The sequence below is a fragment of the Ictalurus punctatus genome, chromosome 24 (genome assembly GCF_001660625.3).
Source record: "Ictalurus punctatus breed USDA103 chromosome 24, Coco_2.0, whole genome shotgun sequence".
Classification (NCBI taxonomy): Eukaryota; Metazoa; Chordata; class Actinopteri; order Siluriformes; family Ictaluridae; genus Ictalurus; species Ictalurus punctatus.
The window spans coordinates 13,505,822-13,524,941 of NC_030439.2; the positions used below are offsets into that span (position 1 = coordinate 13,505,822).

Below are 19,120 nucleotides of genomic sequence, written 5' to 3' on the forward strand. Positions count from 1 at the left end.
AATCAAAACGCCTAGTTCACTATACTATCCCTAATAATAACAGATTAATTTATCAGAAAGGCACTATTGCTGGATAATAAACAAATCAACCCAAATTTTATACTAGGTCAAAGGAATTAAAAATTAATACGGACTGGGTTTGATGAACAATCTGGCAACGCAGGTGATCGCAAGACAGCTTCCTCGTCACTGTATGGAAAGGCGCAAAAACGCGCAGAGCCGCTGTGCGCCATGAAAAGTGTCAGGGGCGGAGGGTCTGGCGCATTAAGGACCAAACATTCCGAGAAAAAAAAGAAATAAAAAACAATGGGGGGGGGGGGGGGGGGGGGGGGGATGATCAAGAGTCAATTAAAACGCATAGCTTATCACAGCTGAAAAAACGTGCTGAATACTGTAACACAGAAGGACTAAAAATTAAAAGTAAAACATGTTCAATGTATATTTGCAGTGATAGGATCAAACAAGGTTTCAAGAGACAAACTTAAAAGATAATATACAAAAACTTTTGATTGCAACCTTTACAATTTATCTACAAAACGAAATTCTATTCAGTTTATTCATCTCCATCCTGATCAGGGTGGTGGTGGATCCAGAACCTGTACTGGGAGAACTGGAATAACCCATAGATGGAATGGCAGTCCACCATACGTGCATACCCACATTCATACCCACCTACTGAGATGTTTTTTTGGGAGGTGGAAGGAAACCGGAGTACCAGGAGGAAACCCATACCAACACAAGAGTACGTGCACAGAAACTCCACACAGACAGTAAGACAAGCTCAGGGACCCTAGAGCTGTGAGGACGCAATGCTACCTAGAGCAAAATGGGCATAAGTGGGTCTTGTTCTCCAAGCCTGATTTGAAAAGGCAGAGTTAAAACAGAAAAGAATGGGCAAAGGTTCTTCTTGACATCTCACAAAGAATGTGCATGCAGGTTATTATGGAATATTGAACTAAAATTTACTATTAATATTATACCATACACTATTTGAACATTTCTGTGAACATAAATACTAGATGTCTTAGTATAAAATTTAAAACTGAACTAAAATGAAAAGTTCCAAAAACCTTAAAGGAGTATAAGGTCTTTGGGTGTAATTATTTGAAGGTGAAAAACCATTCTGACAGATTTAAAGATTTTTCAAGACTACACTGGATTTTCCACCTGAAACGACTTCAATCTCATAATTACAAGATGTACCTTTAAGATAAGAAGATAAGAATACCCTTTTATGGTTCGCCAGAAACATGATTAAATTGTAATACCTGTGTCCTTCCATGGTTTAATGTGTAACCTGGAATATAGCATATTGACAATAGCCCTTATAACATAACATCCAGATCCTCTGATTATTTGGTGCATTGCATTATATCAGCTAATGTGCTGGTTATTACATTTATTATTAGAGTTTATTTAATCAGTATTCCTGTCAATATCTCTGCTGAGTTTGAAATAAATATATGAAATATAGCTAGACTGCAAATGTGCCATTAGCAGGAAATCCTAGTATTTCAGACACTTCATTTAGAGTTTTCATAAAACTGTGTGATAGGAAGGAAATGAATGCCAGCATTTGAATGGAGCTTCCCAATGATTATGAAAAAGAAACATAAAGACTAAATCATGTTTTAAGCCTGATCAGGGGAATATTTATCTGTGGCATTAATTTGCTTGAGAATACACGTAATCAAAATTATAGCGTACAAAAAGCTTTTCTGTTTAAAATCCCACAACTGGATTTCAAAAAAATAAAATAAAAAAAATAAAAATAAAAAAATCATGGCACAAATGAGTGAGATTAGATCAAGATATTAGATCAAGACATAGAAAATAATCTTGGATATTTTGTTTCCTCCACTTTCATTACTGTCCAAATTTTCTGATTTAATTACACTTTTAAAAATGCTGGGTTATTTTTTCTACCCAAACGCTGGGTTGAGCCTTTTGGGTCATTTAATTGGGTTATTTTTTCAGTCTTGGGTAGTTTTGTGTAACCCGCTGGGTTAGTGGCCGGGTCACTTTCACTGACAGTTGAATCAATTCACCCCTCCCACACCCCGTCGCCTCAGCCCTGCTCCTTGGGTCAAATCAACTCGGCGTCTTCAAAAGTGAATATCATGTACTGCTTCCTCAGTGCTGGCGTTACACTACTTGTGTCATGTGTTTCTGTTGGCTGTTAAATATGGACTGAGGTTATTCTATAATTCTCTGGGTCTGCATCTTATCTGAGGTTCTGAGTTAGGGTTAGCTAGCTGGATGCTGTCACCAATCACAGTAGGGATGAGTGATGCTAACCTAGACGCTCACCTGAGTTGATAACATTACTTTAGCATACAGCTCGCAGTAATTTTAGACATTCATATTACCTTTTTGAAAGTTAACATAGCATTACAGCTGTTCACCATGATATAATACAGAGAGTGGGTTAACGTTAACGACATTTAGCAAGTGTTTTGGACTAGGCAAGCTGCAGTAATTAGCATTAGGAGGATGGGTTAGAGCCGTGTTTCTTCATGTATTCAGTGAATGTTAATGCTGGTTAACAGGTGCAGACAGTCAGTGGCTAACAGAACTTAGCTGACTCAGTAATGTCGAGGCCAAAAGTTCTTCACAAGGTTAAAATTAACAACCCAACTTGATGGGTTAGTTTAGCCCAAAATGTCTTCTATCCTATATTTACCCAGCTGTTGGGCTAAAAATAACCCAATTTGGTCTGGTTGTATTTAGCCCAGTGTTTTTTAGAGTGTAGTTAGTTAGGAACGTGGATAAGTAGGCAGGCAGGTAGGTTGGTGGTTAGGTAGGTAGCATTTAAGTAGTTAGTTAGGTACCTAGGTAACTTATTTTTGGTACTTTGTGATTCTAAACCAGAAAATGCAGAATCCTTTAATTGGAACTCCCTGATGTGGCAGACACTTGCCTCTCAGATTCTCAATTATGTTTACCAGATTACCATTGCCAAATATGCATCAGGGCAGAGTTCTGTAAATGTCATTATAATTATGCTTCACCATTTAGGAAGCTGTCTTTTGTCAGCAAGTTTTGTTTGTGTGATTGAGGTTGAGGGTTTTGCATGCACATTGGATTAATTATATCAATGTCTTGTAAGCCAAGAAGGTTGTTTGCAATTCAAACACAAATGACAAGTATATTATGTATGTGTGTGGGCTCTGGTTATGATTAAAATAGTGAATTGCTGTAAAAATATAAATGTTATGGTAACTATGGAAAATTCATATGAAAGCTTGAAATAAATGAATAAAGCTTTATTTAAAATGTATTGTAAGATATTGCTTTGTAAATATTACTACACATTTATCAAGGATAGTCATGAATTTGGAGTTATAGGACTTGGAAAGGTAAAATTTTGGGATTTTGGAATTACTGACCACTGGGATAGCTTTGAATGTCCATTGGACTATTCTGAACCTTGGAACCTAAGAAACCTTTCTAAAAATATAAATAGGAAATATATGTATCTATGTATATATATATATATGTACTGAAATATCTTATTTAGTGAGGGGACTTGAACAGCCGTATAAAAATCCGGTTACTTTTCTATTCTTGAAATGTTAAGTAATCATGACTTTTACACAAAAACAAACACACACACCAAAACAAACCTCTCCTTAATCCACCTGTCATGCATGTGCATCATGTATACACACAGATTTACAGGTAGGTGATAGGTGCCATGATGCATATTTATGGACCATTAAAATGACCTGGTTTCAACACACTTTCACCATCTGTTTGGTGGTGAAATGCTGCATGGTAGCAATGATAAAAAAGTATCCTGATTTAGACAGAATGCACATATTGCTTTCTTTCCATCTGCAAAAATAACCTCACGCTTGATGTGTTACAGCATTTTAGACTTTCAGGGTTTATCTAAATTTTCTCATTTGAACAAATGTGTTGTGGTTTGTGTGCATCTGATAAGTACTATAAGCAGAATAATTGGATGTGCTAATCTGTCACACATCCTTAACGTGATGTTTTTCAAAGGGCACACGCACCTGAGCTAAAGGTTAGCCACAGCAGGCAACACAAAGGCAAGCTGCCCTTACCACATCTCATAAAGTCACCTAGTGTCTCAGGACTGAATGCTGTTAGGCCAATGCCTCCTCCCTAAAAAGAGAGGAAATCAGCCTTTTTTTTTTTTTTTTTTTTTACATAGCCACTATGTTATCCAAAGTGTGGTGGAAAGGAGGTCACATCCTACCTGTTGCGTAAGCAAATATAGGCCTCTATTGAATGATGATAATGCCATTAGTATTGAGTGTCTCCTTCCATTAAAAATTTGTCTGACAAACTCTGTGACCCTGTGGGAGATAATTCTCAAATCACTGGCTTGTGCTAACGTGAAAAAACAGGATGTTGTGTGGATCTCATGAATATAAAATGAACAGTAGTGATTCTGTTGTATTTCTTTATGGAACTGCACTCTAAGACACGGTTATGTTCGAATTTACTTTTTAAAATATTTGAGGAAATCGGTTGCCTTAAAAAGATTAAGTAATGAGTAATGAAAACGTAATTGAATTTAATTTAAAATTTGAAGTTAAATACACTAACTGCTAAGTAGATTGCTTGTATTTTCATCTAAGCAATGTACCATATCCTAGTCAGTTCAACACATAATTTACAAGACTGAATTAAGGTTGAAAAAATGTCAGACAATAGTTTGTCTCTCAAATCAACAATCAGTTTATTATAGAAAGGTAATTTCAAATGTGAACAATCACATGATGTATTTTACACATGTGGTTTTTAGACAAGTCACATGTTGCTATGTTATGTTATGTTACGTTACATTACGCTACATTACATTACGTTACGTAACATTTCACGCATCATTATTCTTGCACATTATTTTTGCACGTTCTCGGCATGTGGTTTATTTACTTGAATTCAAATGTGCAATTTCAGGACCAGTTTATCACATATTACTCACATAATCACATCTAAATATATGTGATTTTTCTGTATTGTGCTACCGTATTGTTTCCACATGTATGTACGTGTATATATATATATATATATATATATATATATATATATATATATATATATATATATATATATATATCTTCATTTCCTTAACATATGAAATGATTTAAACCCTTAAACAGCCATTTTTTCCCCTTTTTCATGTCTAATGTAAGAAAACTTGGCATTTTAATTTGTCAAAATACAATCCCTGGGATAGGAGAGATAGGTCATGCTGTTCTCTGGTTCACTCCCATTTATAAAGCTGCTTTTCTGATGTTAACAAAGTCAATGACTGTGTATCGAAAAAGCGATGACATTAAAACAAAATTGTGGTGCTGGTGAATGGCCTGGTGGGTCAGACCAATCGCCGGTTAGAAGCTGAATCTCCTGTTTTTCAAAAGTTTTCTACTACTTTGTTTCTTCTAGCAAAATCAAAAAGTCACCAGCTTTAACATTCAGTCTGAAGGCAGTCAGTGAGTTCCACGTGGTTTAAAACGATTTAATTCAACCAGGGTCTCCTGGTAGCAGGAATCAAAATTACCTGATGGTGTATAATCACATCTCTTTGAATAAATCCATTCGCTTCCATCTCATAAAAGGTTAATCACAGATCACAGGAAAATGTCTAACAGCAGCACAAACTCATATTGTATTGATTATTTATTAGGCACTCATTAGGCCTTTCTGATGTCTAGATTTGAAAGTGTTATTGCAGGGTATATGCAGTCAGCAGTGTGTATCTCAGGGGAAGTGTACTGCCACCTACCAGCAGCCACATATAAAACAGCATTTTCCACTGCAAATTAGATTGCGCAAATGTGTTTACCTGCCAAAACATCTGAGAGCTGCCAAGTCTCTTTTTAATATAAAACCATTAACCTTTTTGGAGACTGGTAGTAGAATGCAGCAAACGATTTCAGATAGATGTTTCTCTGCTTGATTCTGCATATTGCTGTTTTGAAATAATAATAATCGTAATTTTCTAAATAATCACAAAAGGGATTGTAATGATTTTCTGTGTGGGAGTTACAAATGGAAAACAAATTTAAGAGGGGAAAACAGCTCTGTTATGTTGTGGGGGAATTTATATTTGCTGGAATGTTTTGGGTCTAATCAGTACAACTTTCTTCTGACTGATCACCTTTATCCTGTGATGAAACTTTTCTACCCTGATGGGAATGCTCTCTTCTGGTATGTTGATGCCCCTATTCATTTTCAAATACAGACAAACAATGAACTTCTTATAAATAAACAATGCAATATAAGACCTTGTGCTGCTATTAGAAGTTCTGATTAAATTTTGATCAAATGGAAATGGATGGATTTAGGCAAAGGATCATGATTCTAACTACCAGGAGACCTACGTTTAATTAAATTGTTTTAATTGATTTTGGAGTTTAGGGTTAGCACTGTTTGGGGTCACCCAGATGTGTCGGGTTCCTCTCAAGGTTTCTCCATTATATTGTCTCAGGAGTAATCTCGTGTTTGCTCAATAGGAATCTAAATCTACCTTCGGATTTCTGTTAACATGCTTGTGACAATGTATACTGTTTCAAATTTTTTAAAAAATGACTGAGATTTTGGAGCATGCCACAAAAACAAACAAAACACACTAACTGAGATAAAATCTTTTGGAAGGATGGTGTTCAGCAGGCACTGTTAAAGAAATTTTAGATGGAATTTGCCTCAAAGCATGAATGCAGAACTCCACCTTGTGGCTGTTTATGCCAGTTAAAATGCAAGGCAATGACTGAGAGCAATATGCCTCCTCCAGTGAAAGTCATCAGTTTTTTATTCTCTTAAAGCCTTAAACTCTTAGAATATATCCAGGGTCCAGATTAATATTCCTCTCTCTCTTATCTACACACCTTTCCTATTGGTTTCACTGTACTTACTGAATAAAAAGCTTTAGATTAGCAACAGTATAATAAGCTTGGACATAAGAGGTTAAATTCCTAATGTACAATGTAATTTTGCTTGACATGTGATCTACATTGGGGCACACAGTGGCTTAGTGGTTAGCCTCACACCTCCAAGGTTGCTGGTTCGATTCACGCCACAACCCTCTGTGTGCGGAGTTTGCATGTTTGCATGTACTCCGGTTTCCTCCCCTAGTCCAAAGACATGCATGATAGGCTGATTGGCATGTCCAAAGTGTCCCTAGTGTATGAATGGGTGTGTGAGTGTGTATGTGATTGTGTGCCCTGCGATGGATTGCCAACCCATCCAGGGTGTACCCTGCCTTGTGCCCCATGCTTCCTGGGATAGGCTCCAGGTTCTCCGTGACCTTGTAGGATAAGCAGTATAGAAAATGGATGGATGGATGTGACCTACAGTGTCTTTTGGTTATTTGAAATATATTTATCCTATCATTCATATGACCAATCCAGAGTCTTTAGCTGACCTGTGGTCTAAACAGACAAGCACACCAGGAGGTGCTACAGAGACACTTATACAGCTGCAGCCAGTATAAGATTAATGGCTTATTGCAGTCCATTACATGCATTCCTCCAACATGATATGATGTTAAATGGCATTTATAGTCTCCAAAGGCCAGTTATGACATGGTCTATTTTACTTTTACTTATACTAAACAGGCCCAGTGAAATAGCTTTTCTATGTGATATTTGAATTATGTAACCTGAGACCCATCAATTTCACTCAGCTAGAAATTCATTAACCATGAGCTGTTCATGAGCTCCCTGAGCTGTTCAGGAAGTGTCTGAATAAAAAGTCAGACACTTCCTGTATGAGTGCTGTTCAATATGTAACTAGAAACATTGCATTCAATAATTAACAGCACTCATAACTGCAAGTCAGCTAGGAATTGGCTAACTGTTCTGTGTAATCAGGATTAAAATTGTCTTTTTATTACTATGTAGACCATTCTAGCACTTGTACAAATCAGCTTGTCTAGATTTGCTAGATGCTTTGTATCACTGCTAGTATAGCTGTTTGCAGAAGAATCTATTAAATGTAAATGCTGAATCAATGCAATCAGCATACCATACACAGTAAGTGCCAGGCTAAAAGTGGTTATTTTGAATAATCAATTATTATGACTTTCATACTAAGTCAAGTTTAAATTGTTTACAAATCTGGGGAATGCCCACTATGTATATGAGAACCAAGTCAAGTCAACTCAAGTCAAGCCGATCGTTACTGTCACCACACTGACACCACTGTCACCACAGTGTAGCTCCCCCTTGTGCTGCCAAAACAGTTCTGACCCATCGAGGCATGGACTCCACAAGAACTCTGAAGGTGTGCTGTGGTATCTGGCACCAAGACATTAGCAGCAGATCCTTTAAGTTGAGAGGTGGGGCCTCCATGTATTAGACTTGTTTGTCCAGCACACCCCACAGATGCTCGATTGGATTGAAATCTCGGAAAATTGGAGGCCAACTCAACACCTTGAACTCTTTGTCATGTTCCTCAAATTATTCCTGAACAATTTATGCAGTGTGGCAGTGCTCATTATCCTACTGAAAGAGGCCACTGCCATTAGAGAATACTGTTGTCATGAAAGGGTATACTTGGTCTGTAATGTTGGGGTAGGTGGTACTAGTCAAAGTATCATCCACATAAATACCAGGACCCAAGGTTTCCCAGCAGAACATTGCACAGAGGACCACACTGCCTCTGCCAACTTGCCTAGTGCATCCTGGTGCCATCTCTTCCCCAGGTAAGCATCATGTGCACTTGGCTGTCCACATGATGTAAAATAAAACATGATTCATCAGACCAGGCCACCTTCTTCCATTGCTCCATGGTCCATTTCTTTTGCTCACATGTCCATTTTAGGTGCTTTCAGCAGTGGACAGGGTCAGCATGAGCAGCTACACAGCCCCATATGCAGCAAGCTGCAATGCACTGTGTTCGGACAGCTTTCTTTAAAAGCCAGCAGTAACTTTTTCAGCAATTTGTTCTACAGTAGCTCATCTGTGGGGTTGACTAGACAGGCTAGCCTTCGCTCTCCACATGCATCAATGAGCCTTGGGCGCCCATGACCCTGTCGCTGTTTCACCAGTTGTCCTTCATTGGACCACTTTTGGTAGGTACTAACCACCGCATACTGGGAACACCCCACAAGACCTGCCGTTTTGGAGATGCTCTGACCCAGTCGTCTAGCCATCACAATTTGACCCTTGGCAAAGATACTCAGATCTTTACACTAGCCCATTTTCCCTGCTTTTAACACATCAACTTCGAGAACTGACTGTTCACTTGCTTCTGAATATATCTCACCCCTTAACAGGTACTATTGTACCAAGATAATCAGTTATTCTTTTCATCTGTCGGTGGTTTGAAGATTATGGCTAATCAGCATATACAGTGTGCGGTACACAGTGAGATGAAATAACGTTTCTTCTGGACCCAAGGTGCAATAGACACGTATGACATATGTAGTGCCGACATGACATAAATAAAGTGCAATAAATCAGTGGTAGGGTGGGGGTGGGGCACGTTGGCTTAGTGGTTAGCACATTTGAGTCACACCTCCAGGGATGGGGATTTGATTCCTGCCGCTGCCCTGTGCGTGCAGAGTTTTCATGTTCTCACCTTGCTTCAGGGATTTCCTTCAGGTACTCCTGTTTCCTCCCCCAGTCCAAAGACATACATTGTAGGGTGGTTGGAATTTCCAATTTGTCTGCAGTGTGTAAATGGGTGTGTGATTGAGCCCTGTGATGGTTTGGCACCCTGTCCAGGGTCCATCTAAAATTTGAATATCATGGAAAGGTTAATTTTTTCTGTAATTTAATTAAAAAGGGAAACTTTTCATATATTCTAGATTCATTACACATAAAGTCAAATATTTTAAGCCTTTTTTGTTTTGATATTGATGATTACGGCTTACAGCTCATGGAAATCAAAAATCCAATATCTCAAAATATTAGAATAAAGAATTTATAATACAGAAATTTCGACCTTCTGAAAAGTATGTTAATTTATGCACTCAATACTTGGTCGTGGCTACTTTTGCAGAAATTATTGGATCAATGCATCGTGGCATGAAGGCAATCAGCCTGTGGCACTGCTGAGGTGTTTGTTGTGGAAGCCCAGGTTGCTTTGACAGCGGCATTCAGCTCGTCGGTATTGTTGGGTCTGGTGTCCCTCATAGATTCTCTATGGGGTTCAGGTCAGGTGAGTCGGCTGGCCAATCGAGCGCAGTAATGCACATGGTCAGCAAACCAGTTACTAGTAGTTTTGGCAATGTGCGCAGATGCCAAGTCCTGCTGGAAAATGAAATCAGCATCTCCATAAAGCTTGTCAGCAGATGGAAACATGAAGTGCTCTAAAATCTCCTGGTAGATGCTGCATTGACCCTCGCCTTAAGAAAACACAGTGGACCAACACCAGCAGATGACGTGGCACCCCAAATCATCAGTGACTGTGGAAACTTCACATTGGACTTCTAGCAAATTGGATTTGGTGCCTCTCCTCTCTTCAGACTCTGTGACCTTGATTTCCAAATGAAATGCAAAATTTACTTTCATCTGAAAATTGATTGTGGTTGTGTGCTGAACCAGACTGAGAGATTAAAGATTCAGGAAACCTTTGTTGGTGTTTTGAGTTAATTAGCTGATCAGGGCTCTTCTCAGGTCGACGTTTCTTTATTATAAATTCTTTATTGTAATATTTTGAGATATTAGATTTTTGATTTCCATGAGCTGTAAGCCATAATAAAGATTAAAACAAAAAAAAAAAGGCTTGAAATATTTAACTTTTTGTGTAATGAATCAAGATTATATGAAAGTTTCCCCTTTTTAATTAAATTACAGAAAAAAACCTTTTCCATGATTTCAAATTTTAGATGAACCTGTATATATATATATATATATATATATATATATATATATATATATATATATATATATATATATTTGTACAATACCACAGAGCCTTATGACAGAGAGTGAAAGTCTTTATTTAAATGTACACAATACAAAATTATTAAAATAAACAAATATATAAACATGTTAAAATATACAAGCAGGCCACTTTTCTGAATATCAAATGTTACAAAAGTAAAAAAATAAAATAAAATGAAATTTCACATTGTAATTCAAATACACAGTCCAATCATACAACTTGTAACTAACACACTCACACACACACACACACTCACACACACACACTGCATATGTAAAATTACATACTATAAACAGATATTGAAGAGAATGTAGTACATGTATACATGTAGTACAACGGATTCACATTACAATAAGATTAGAAAGCATGTGTGCTTACACTAGCACATCTGGTTTAAGAAAAAGCTCGCTATGAATTATAATCTTTTTCGAAGAATTCTTGTAGACTGCCCAAATGGTCTCCGTGGTTTACGTTCTGAAAAGAGCCAATTGAAATATTTAGTTCATTAATGTTGTTAAATTTCATATACACACAATGAATTAATCAGAAATATATTTTTTTAAATTAGGTACTAAAACATTTCCACACTTACTTTTAGCACAAACCCCCATGCAGTTTTTCATGGAGACAAAATTATTGTTGTTTCCTCCACTTCCTGTATACTTGAACTGTATGCATTCTTTTTGGGTAGAGTCATAGTAGTATCTGGGTATAGAGGCACTGCCTGTTCCTTCATCCAAGCCACCAAGGCAAATCACAGGGACAGCTGCAAAATAATACAACAGTAAAAAACCTGCAGCAACAACTATATTTTTAATTACACACTCTGAAAAGTGAAGTCATGTTGTGAAATATTAAGCAGTCATATTTTTAGGATAGTGGGCTAATCTGTTATACATGGGACTCTGGTCTGTTACACTGAATAAATTGGGTTAATGGCCTTGAGATGCTAGACAGGCTTAATCTGTTCAGAAGCCCTGATTCATGGCCAACGTTGGCCTTTATAGGCCTTTCATGTACTGCTTTTCTCACTATTTTTTCTGCCAAATTTGTTCAGATATTAAGCTACTAAGCGTCTGAATCCCAGCAAAATGTGGAGAAATTTAAAACTGAAATTTACTGGTCCATAAACCATAAACCAGTGTATCCCTCCTAGCGATGTTCTCCATTAATAAAACAGCTAAACCTGCACCATACCCTGCAGCACACTTGTAAACTCTAAAGTAAAGAAGTATAACAGATTAATGAAAATTTAGCACTTTTTTCTTTTTTATTTTACTGGTAATGATCAGAGATGATCAGTTTAGCCAAATAGACTTTCTTGTCCTAATTGGTCACTGGTTAGTATGAGCGTAAAAACTCAAAAACAGGTGTTTGCACTTAACATACAATTTGAAGGAATGCAGTATTCCGTGCACAAGTTACGATTTTGGAAGTTGTTATTATTTCCATAGCAGCCTCCGTAAGAGAACTCTTCACACCGCATGGAGGTCATGTTGAAAAAATAACGCTTGGAAATTGCGAAGCATGGCCCCTCTTCCTTTGGAAGGCGACAGATTCGGGGAATTTCTGCAGAAAGAAAATACAAAATATTTTTAAATCACTGCATGCATCTGTACTATTTAAATAGGCATCATTTATGTTACATTACAGTTGTGTGCAAAAGTTTGCATATCCTTAGGATAAAATTATGAAAACAAGGAATTCTAGATGATACTAAACAAGAGATTAAGTGCACTGGGTTTTACACATAGTCCTTCAAGATCACATGTAACAACATGGTCCAAATATGCATGTTAAGATAGTAGTTTAAAAAAAAAGGATAGCATCTTTCTTTTATAAATATTTTCTAATAACTTGTAACCTACACTGTTAGATATAAAAAAGTAACAAACTGTACTTTTCCTTGTCACTGAGGTGGTACCATCAAGGGTCCATGTTTTGCATGGAAACTTAAGAATAATCAAAAAACTACAGTAAAAGCTAATCAAAAGGTATGACACCTTTCATAGGTAAAAGACACTGACAGAGAGGTATATCAATCTGTACTCCTTGGATGTCATAGAGGTGCTTTTTTTGTGCAACTTTTGCCACTAAATCTTTTTTTTTTTTTTTTTTTAATATGTAAAATTTTACACTGTATTTTTTCTTTAAAATTTGTAATCATTTGCACTATTTTCTCAACTTGTAACTTCTGCATTTTTTTTTTTTCAACTTTGAAACTTTTGCCCTTAAAAAAAACTTGGAAATTTTTGCATAATTTTTTTTTTAACTTAGAAACTTCTGCACTTAAAAAAAAAAAAATCAACATTTTTGCACTAAACTTTTTCTTCAACTTGTAAACACTTGCATGATTTTTTAACAATTTGTAAATTTGAAACTTTTGCACAAAACTTTTTTTCCCTTTACTTGCAAACTTTTACATTATTATTATTATTATTATTATTATTATTATTATTTTACAACTTAGAAAATTTTGCCCTTAACATTTTTGCCTTAACCCCCCCCTCCCCCCACCCCCCGCCAAAGTTGTAAACTTTTGTTTTGCAGCTTGGAAACTTGCAGTCTGTAGTGAGAACTGTAGTCTATAACCAGAACTAGAAATCAGAACAAGTTCACAGAACCGACTCCACAGATAAAACAGTAAATATTGTGCCCGGTTCACGTACTCGGAATAGAATAGCAGGTTTTACGGCACTCCACATAAGACTTGAAGTTGTTGAAGTTTCCCTCGCAGCCTCCATAGCTGAACTCCTCACAGTCCTGAGTGAGCGTGTTGTAGTAAAAACGAGGCACATCATCCAAACACGGTCCTTCGTCCACTTGAAGAAGGCAGACTTCTGAAAGAAACAGAAAAGGTGTCGTGGAGAAAGAAAGCGCGTGCGGCGTGAATTCCCCTGTACACAACACAAAAGAAAGCCTCTAGTTCAGAGACAGAGAAAAAAGACATGTGAACTTACCTCTGGGTGAAAGTATGTAAGCGAATGCGCTTTGGATTAGGGTTATGAGCAAAAAGCATCCGAGAAAACGTCCCTCCATCTTTCTGTCTGTGAGATCCTGGTCTTCAGAGATGTGTCTGTGTGAAGTGTAGCGTTTTCCTTTATTTATAGCAGACTCGCTGATGTCCGGTGGGAAATAAAAGGGCGGGCTGTAGTCTACTGACGAAACATTTCAGTTGAATCAGATTGTGTACACATACCAGTGAGTCTCTGCGTGCTTTATTATCATTACAGTTGCTATTATACGTCGACGGAAGTAAGTAGTTTCAGAGAACAGGCTGAGGGCGTTATCGGGATGAGCTCCCAGTGCCTCAAGTGTAAAACACTGTATATTACACAAGACATATAAAGCCCACTCTACTGTTCAAAAGGCTTAGACATCCTCTTCTTTTAGTACAAACTTCGTTTTAGATTTATTTACCTTTACATTTTCGAATCAGTATAAAAACATTTTAGATGACTAAACATTAGTTTTCCAGCACAAAATGCAATGTTACAGAAAACTGTTTGTGTGTCAGTAAAGAAAGCAGCATATTACATAAGAGACCACTTTTCAGACACAAACATAATGAAGGCTGTTGGGTTTTGCTGCAGAAATCAGAAACAAATACGACAAAGTCTCTAGTCTAGAAGAACCGTGGCTGGTTCTGCAAGATGCTCAGTAAAACTTACAGCTCATCTCCTTATAAAACGGCACACATTGTACCCGAGACTACTATTTTTTTATTTAATTTTTTTTTTTTTTAAGTAAAGGGTCGTCACAACAAATATTGACTTTGTTTCATTAATTACTGTTTACTGCTCTTTAGTGTTTTTTTTTTTAATGTAGAAACATTTTATTTAATTATTTTTGAAAGCATCTTTGCTCTACAGCATTTCTTTGCATGTCTTAATAGGAGGTAATAAAATATGCAGTCACAAAATCAAAATCAATGCTATATAATACACTAGAATAATGAATTAAAATGTTATGCAGCATTCATCTTCAGTAAGTGCTTTATCCTGGTCTGGTGCCTGAATGTTTTTCAAAGGTTGAAGCAACTCACACAAACACGGCATGAACATGTAAAGCTCCACACTCATAGTGACACAAGCTCAGGATCAAACCTGGAACCCTGGAACTGTGATGCCGCAACTTAACCCTCTATTCCACCGTGGCATATAGCTCAAATGGTATATGACCGTGGCATATATCTCAAATCAATGAAACCTACAAATTATACAATTTATGGAAAAGTTATGGAGCACAAGAAGAGTAGTTGATTTAAATGTCTGGCTTGTAACAGACTGTGAAGGTCTCCTGTGTTCTGTATAGTACTGCACTGGCAGGAGGCAAAATAATAAAAGCTAACTTGTTTCCGAGAGTTTCTTTTTGACTGTAGAAAATATCTTAAAATTTGTTCATTTTTATTTCAGATTATTTGTGAGTATAAGTTTTAAACGAGGCACTTTCTTCTGTAAATATATATGTAAGTTGATAGAGCAATATAAATAAAGTTTTTATATAATTTATTATAGCTAAGAATCTGCCCATCTTTCCTAACCCACTACTTAATGACTTGGTTAGCAAGACAATATTTTCTTGGCCTAGTACCAGTGTGTATGTAATGTGTTATTTAAACAAATTATTGTTGTCACTGATATTTTATTATCCAAGAAAATAAAATTTCTCTCCACACAGTCACTTACACAAAAGATTGCTACTTTGTATTTCTGCATGTCATTTATGATTTCAACATCACTTCCTTAGCCAGCTCATGCAAAAATATTACCAAGGTCTGTAAAGGCATTTGATGATATACATTTTAAGCTTTATGTTATGGTTCTTGTTTTCTGCACTGGTTTCACTAGGTGTGTCAACCCGCCCTGGCATATTTCAGAAGCTCTAGTTGGTTTGAGAAGAGAAAGTTTATATGCATAGTTTTAGCTTGATAAGCAGTGTAGAAATCTCTTGGATCATTTCCAGTCATTACTCATGAGTTATGAAATGGCATTTCACTTTTCCTCTAATTTTTGTGAAACTATTTTATGCAGTCCAGTCTTGTTTAGAGGAACTTTACACACCTTTTCCTCTCATGACTATGCTTGTGAGGACCTTTTATTTATATAATTCTAAAGCAGCTAATTACTGCTATATCACACCCAAATGACACATACCCTAAACTGATACTAAAACCAGCAGGAAACAAACCCCTTACACACCATGATTTCCCTGTATCCATGCAGGTTTCCCCTGGGTTCTCTAGTTTCTTCCCAGACAAGGATAAACTCATTATTGACTACAAATCAATAAACATACATGTATGCAGAATAGACTGTGTTTGAGTGTTTAGTGGTTTTTTTTTCATTTCCTTTTTATATTTAGCTTCTTTAATAGTCAATTTAAGAGTCAACTTATGTACTGTGAAATAATATGTAATAAGATGGAAATTTCTTTAATTGGTGCCCTGCGATGGATTGGCACCCTGACCAGGGTGTACCTCGCCTTGTCCCGATGCTCCCTGGGATAGGCTACAGGTTTCCCCGTGACCCTGAAAAGGATAAAGAGGTATAGAAGATGGATGGATGGATGGATCTCTTTAATTGATTTTGTCATTCCTTTGATTTCATGCACATTGAAAGTTGATTGTTCTGCTCAAGACCAGGGTTGATCAGTGCCAATATGACATTTTAAAGCATTTCTTTATTGATGGTTAAATATGCTGACATTCCCTGATTGTGATTCTAGAGCATGTCAGAAAGATAGCTTTTTAACATGCTGCTGGTTGCTGTGTGGTCAGAATGCACATCTCCCTCTAACAGAACCTGAGGAAACACATTTGTCATTAAGAGTGATGATGTGTTATCCAGCACGACAGGTTGGGGTAAACACAGATTAGCTTGCTTATCACTGCAATTTATAATACTGTGTCCCCTTGACCTACATTTCTACCATAATATTATAATGGCCAGGAGAACTCAGTAAATCTCAAACTTCTAGAAATTGTATCCATGTGTAATTATTTTATTTATTTTATGTGACAACAAAAAGTAGTAGTATAATGAGTAACTCACTTTTTAATTCAATAGATATCTGAAGCGGTGGTAAAATAAGAGAGTTTGCTTTAATAGGATTATAAGCTTGCAGTGTTTATACAGATTACTTTATAACCCGGATTGAGAGAGAGCTGAAGGATTCTCTGTCCATCTTCGGGGTGAAGAGAACTCACTGTAAGCAGCAGTAAGTGTGGACTTCATTACTGACTTCATGTAGAATGTAAATACTTCTGCTATTAGTGTTGCTTTGACAATAGTGCATAGCATTTAATGCTGTTATAAACCAAGTGCATTTGATTTGTTTTCTCACAGAAAATGCCAGTTATAGATGTAGACAATCTAACGGACTTGGATAAGGCTAAAATGGAAGTAGATCAGTTGAAAAAAGAGGTGAAACTGGAAAGGGAAAAGGTAAGAACTTTGTGAATTTATAAGCATACACATAGGCTCACTGGTATAAATAATCATTTACAAATAGTAAATATGAAGCATAGCAAATTGCCTGGGCTGTGATTCATAGATTTCAGAAACATTTTCATACAAAGGTCCTATTCATTCAAAAATAAAATATCTGTTTGAAGGCTATTCGTAAAACCTATTCTAAGTATTTAAAATATTTTGAAGGCAATTCTGTTTCATTTAACTTTATTATTACATACCAATACCTTTTTGATGAAGTGCTAATCTATTATCATTTTTATTTTGGAAGGTGTCTAAATGTTGTGAAGAAGTCATGGAATACATTCAGGGTGGTATGGACGATGATCCCCTGGTCAAAGGAATCCCAGAAGAAAAGAATCCATTCAAGGAAAAGGGTGGATGTGTCATTTGCTAATGTGGACAGCAATAACTGCCCTATTCCGTTTACAATTTAGACTCTTTGGTACTGCACATGGTCACCTGCAACTGTTTAATCTTAGCCAGAATTTTCTATGCTGTCTGAAACAGAGAAAAGACAGTCGAGGATAGCTACTAAAATTACTCTAAATGACTTGAATGTCTACCCTCTCACATCTTGTGTATTTCTCTTTTAAGTGGTGAAATTAAACAATAATCTTGTGCAGTGATTGCCAGTTTTGGTGCATGCCATGATGGGTTCAACATCAATATGTACAGACTCCTTGTAGAAATATTTATTAAAAAACTTTTAATGTCTACAGTGTCACTTTGCCATGTGCATTTATCTGTGTGGTTGTGCGATATGTCCGGAGTTTACAAGAATCTGCAGGTATTTCTTACATGGATAATGTCTTTTTGCCTTATATTTTACTTATACCACAATGTTATCTCAATTTTGATTGGTCATAAATTGTTAATTAATTATTAATACCAGCTCTGACAGTAGACCTGTCTGTAATTCAAATAACAGGTTTATATTAATATTCTTATTCTATATTATTTATGCTGTAGTTTTCCATCATGAAAACAAATACATAATATAAGCTTAATAACAGACAGATTTAAAAATGTGTTATTTAACCAAGAAAAAAATATTATTCATAATGTACAGATTTGTGTAGGGAGACATATATTTTGCCTTATTACCTTCAAGGAAGAGAAAATTTTAGGTGAGCAGATAACTGTGTTAGCTGCTATAGTTATAAGTGGAACCAACTTGTCTTGTGGATGTTGCACAACATTAAATAGAACTATAAAGGAAAACAAATTGTAACGGCAAGGAAACTGCTGTTGTGTAAGAAGTATAAAACACTTTGGGGCGTTATTTGAAAATAATCAACTTTGTGTTGGTAACAGTAACCCCCTTTTTGCACACATCCTGTCATTGATTATTTTCAAATAACAGCACATCTTATATATGTTACAAAAATGATAATAATATATTTTTATTTATATAAGATAAAGTTTATTAATCATACACTGGGGAAATTCACTCGTTACAGCAGCTCAATTTCACACAACAGAAAGAAAATGAACATTAAATAGAAATAGAATAGAAAAAATGTCTTTAAAAAATATAATAGGAATAGACAAATCAGAATAAGAGTAATAATAATAATATGTACACTATGAACACCTCATTTTATATACACCATTTTATATAACGCCTTTCTACAAGCTCAAGGACACTTTGCACTTCATATACATTTAACAGGACAAAGTACATTAATATACATTTCAACAGAAGTTATAATCTCAATTACAAAACAGGAAATAAAACATGGATCACTAATAGACAGATAGTAGTCTGAGAA

General features: G+C 36.2%; 2 protein-coding genes across 3 annotated transcripts; one reads left to right on the plus strand and one right to left on the minus strand.

Annotated features, from left to right (window-relative positions):
• Positions 1-10,903: 10,903 nt before the first annotated feature.
• Positions 10,904-14,064, minus strand: tfpi2 (tissue factor pathway inhibitor 2). 2 transcript variants are annotated; one of them, XM_017455181.3, is made up of 5 exons: positions 13,833-14,064; positions 13,542-13,709; positions 12,262-12,441; positions 11,465-11,638; positions 10,904-11,346 (listed from the first exon to the last, which is right to left on the minus strand). In XM_017455181.3, the coding sequence occupies exons 1-5, from the start codon at positions 13,909-13,911 to the stop codon at positions 11,288-11,290; spliced, it is 660 nt and encodes a 219-aa protein (XP_017310670.1). In that variant the 5' UTR covers positions 13,912-14,064; the 3' UTR covers positions 10,904-11,287. The 2 variants fall into 2 exon arrangements, with proteins under 2 accessions (XP_017310670.1, XP_017310669.1); XM_017455180.3 differs by having other exon boundaries at positions 13,542-13,712; positions 13,833-14,049.
• Positions 14,065-17,014: 2,950 nt separating this feature from the next.
• Positions 17,015-18,069, plus strand: gngt1 (guanine nucleotide binding protein (G protein), gamma transducing activity polypeptide 1). Its single transcript, XM_017455182.3, has 3 exons — positions 17,015-17,091; positions 17,220-17,318; positions 17,617-18,069. The coding sequence occupies exons 2-3, from the start codon at positions 17,223-17,225 to the stop codon at positions 17,740-17,742; spliced, it is 222 nt and encodes a 73-aa protein (XP_017310671.1). The 5' UTR covers positions 17,015-17,091; positions 17,220-17,222; the 3' UTR covers positions 17,743-18,069.
• The last annotated feature ends 1,051 nt before the right edge of the window (positions 18,070-19,120 follow it).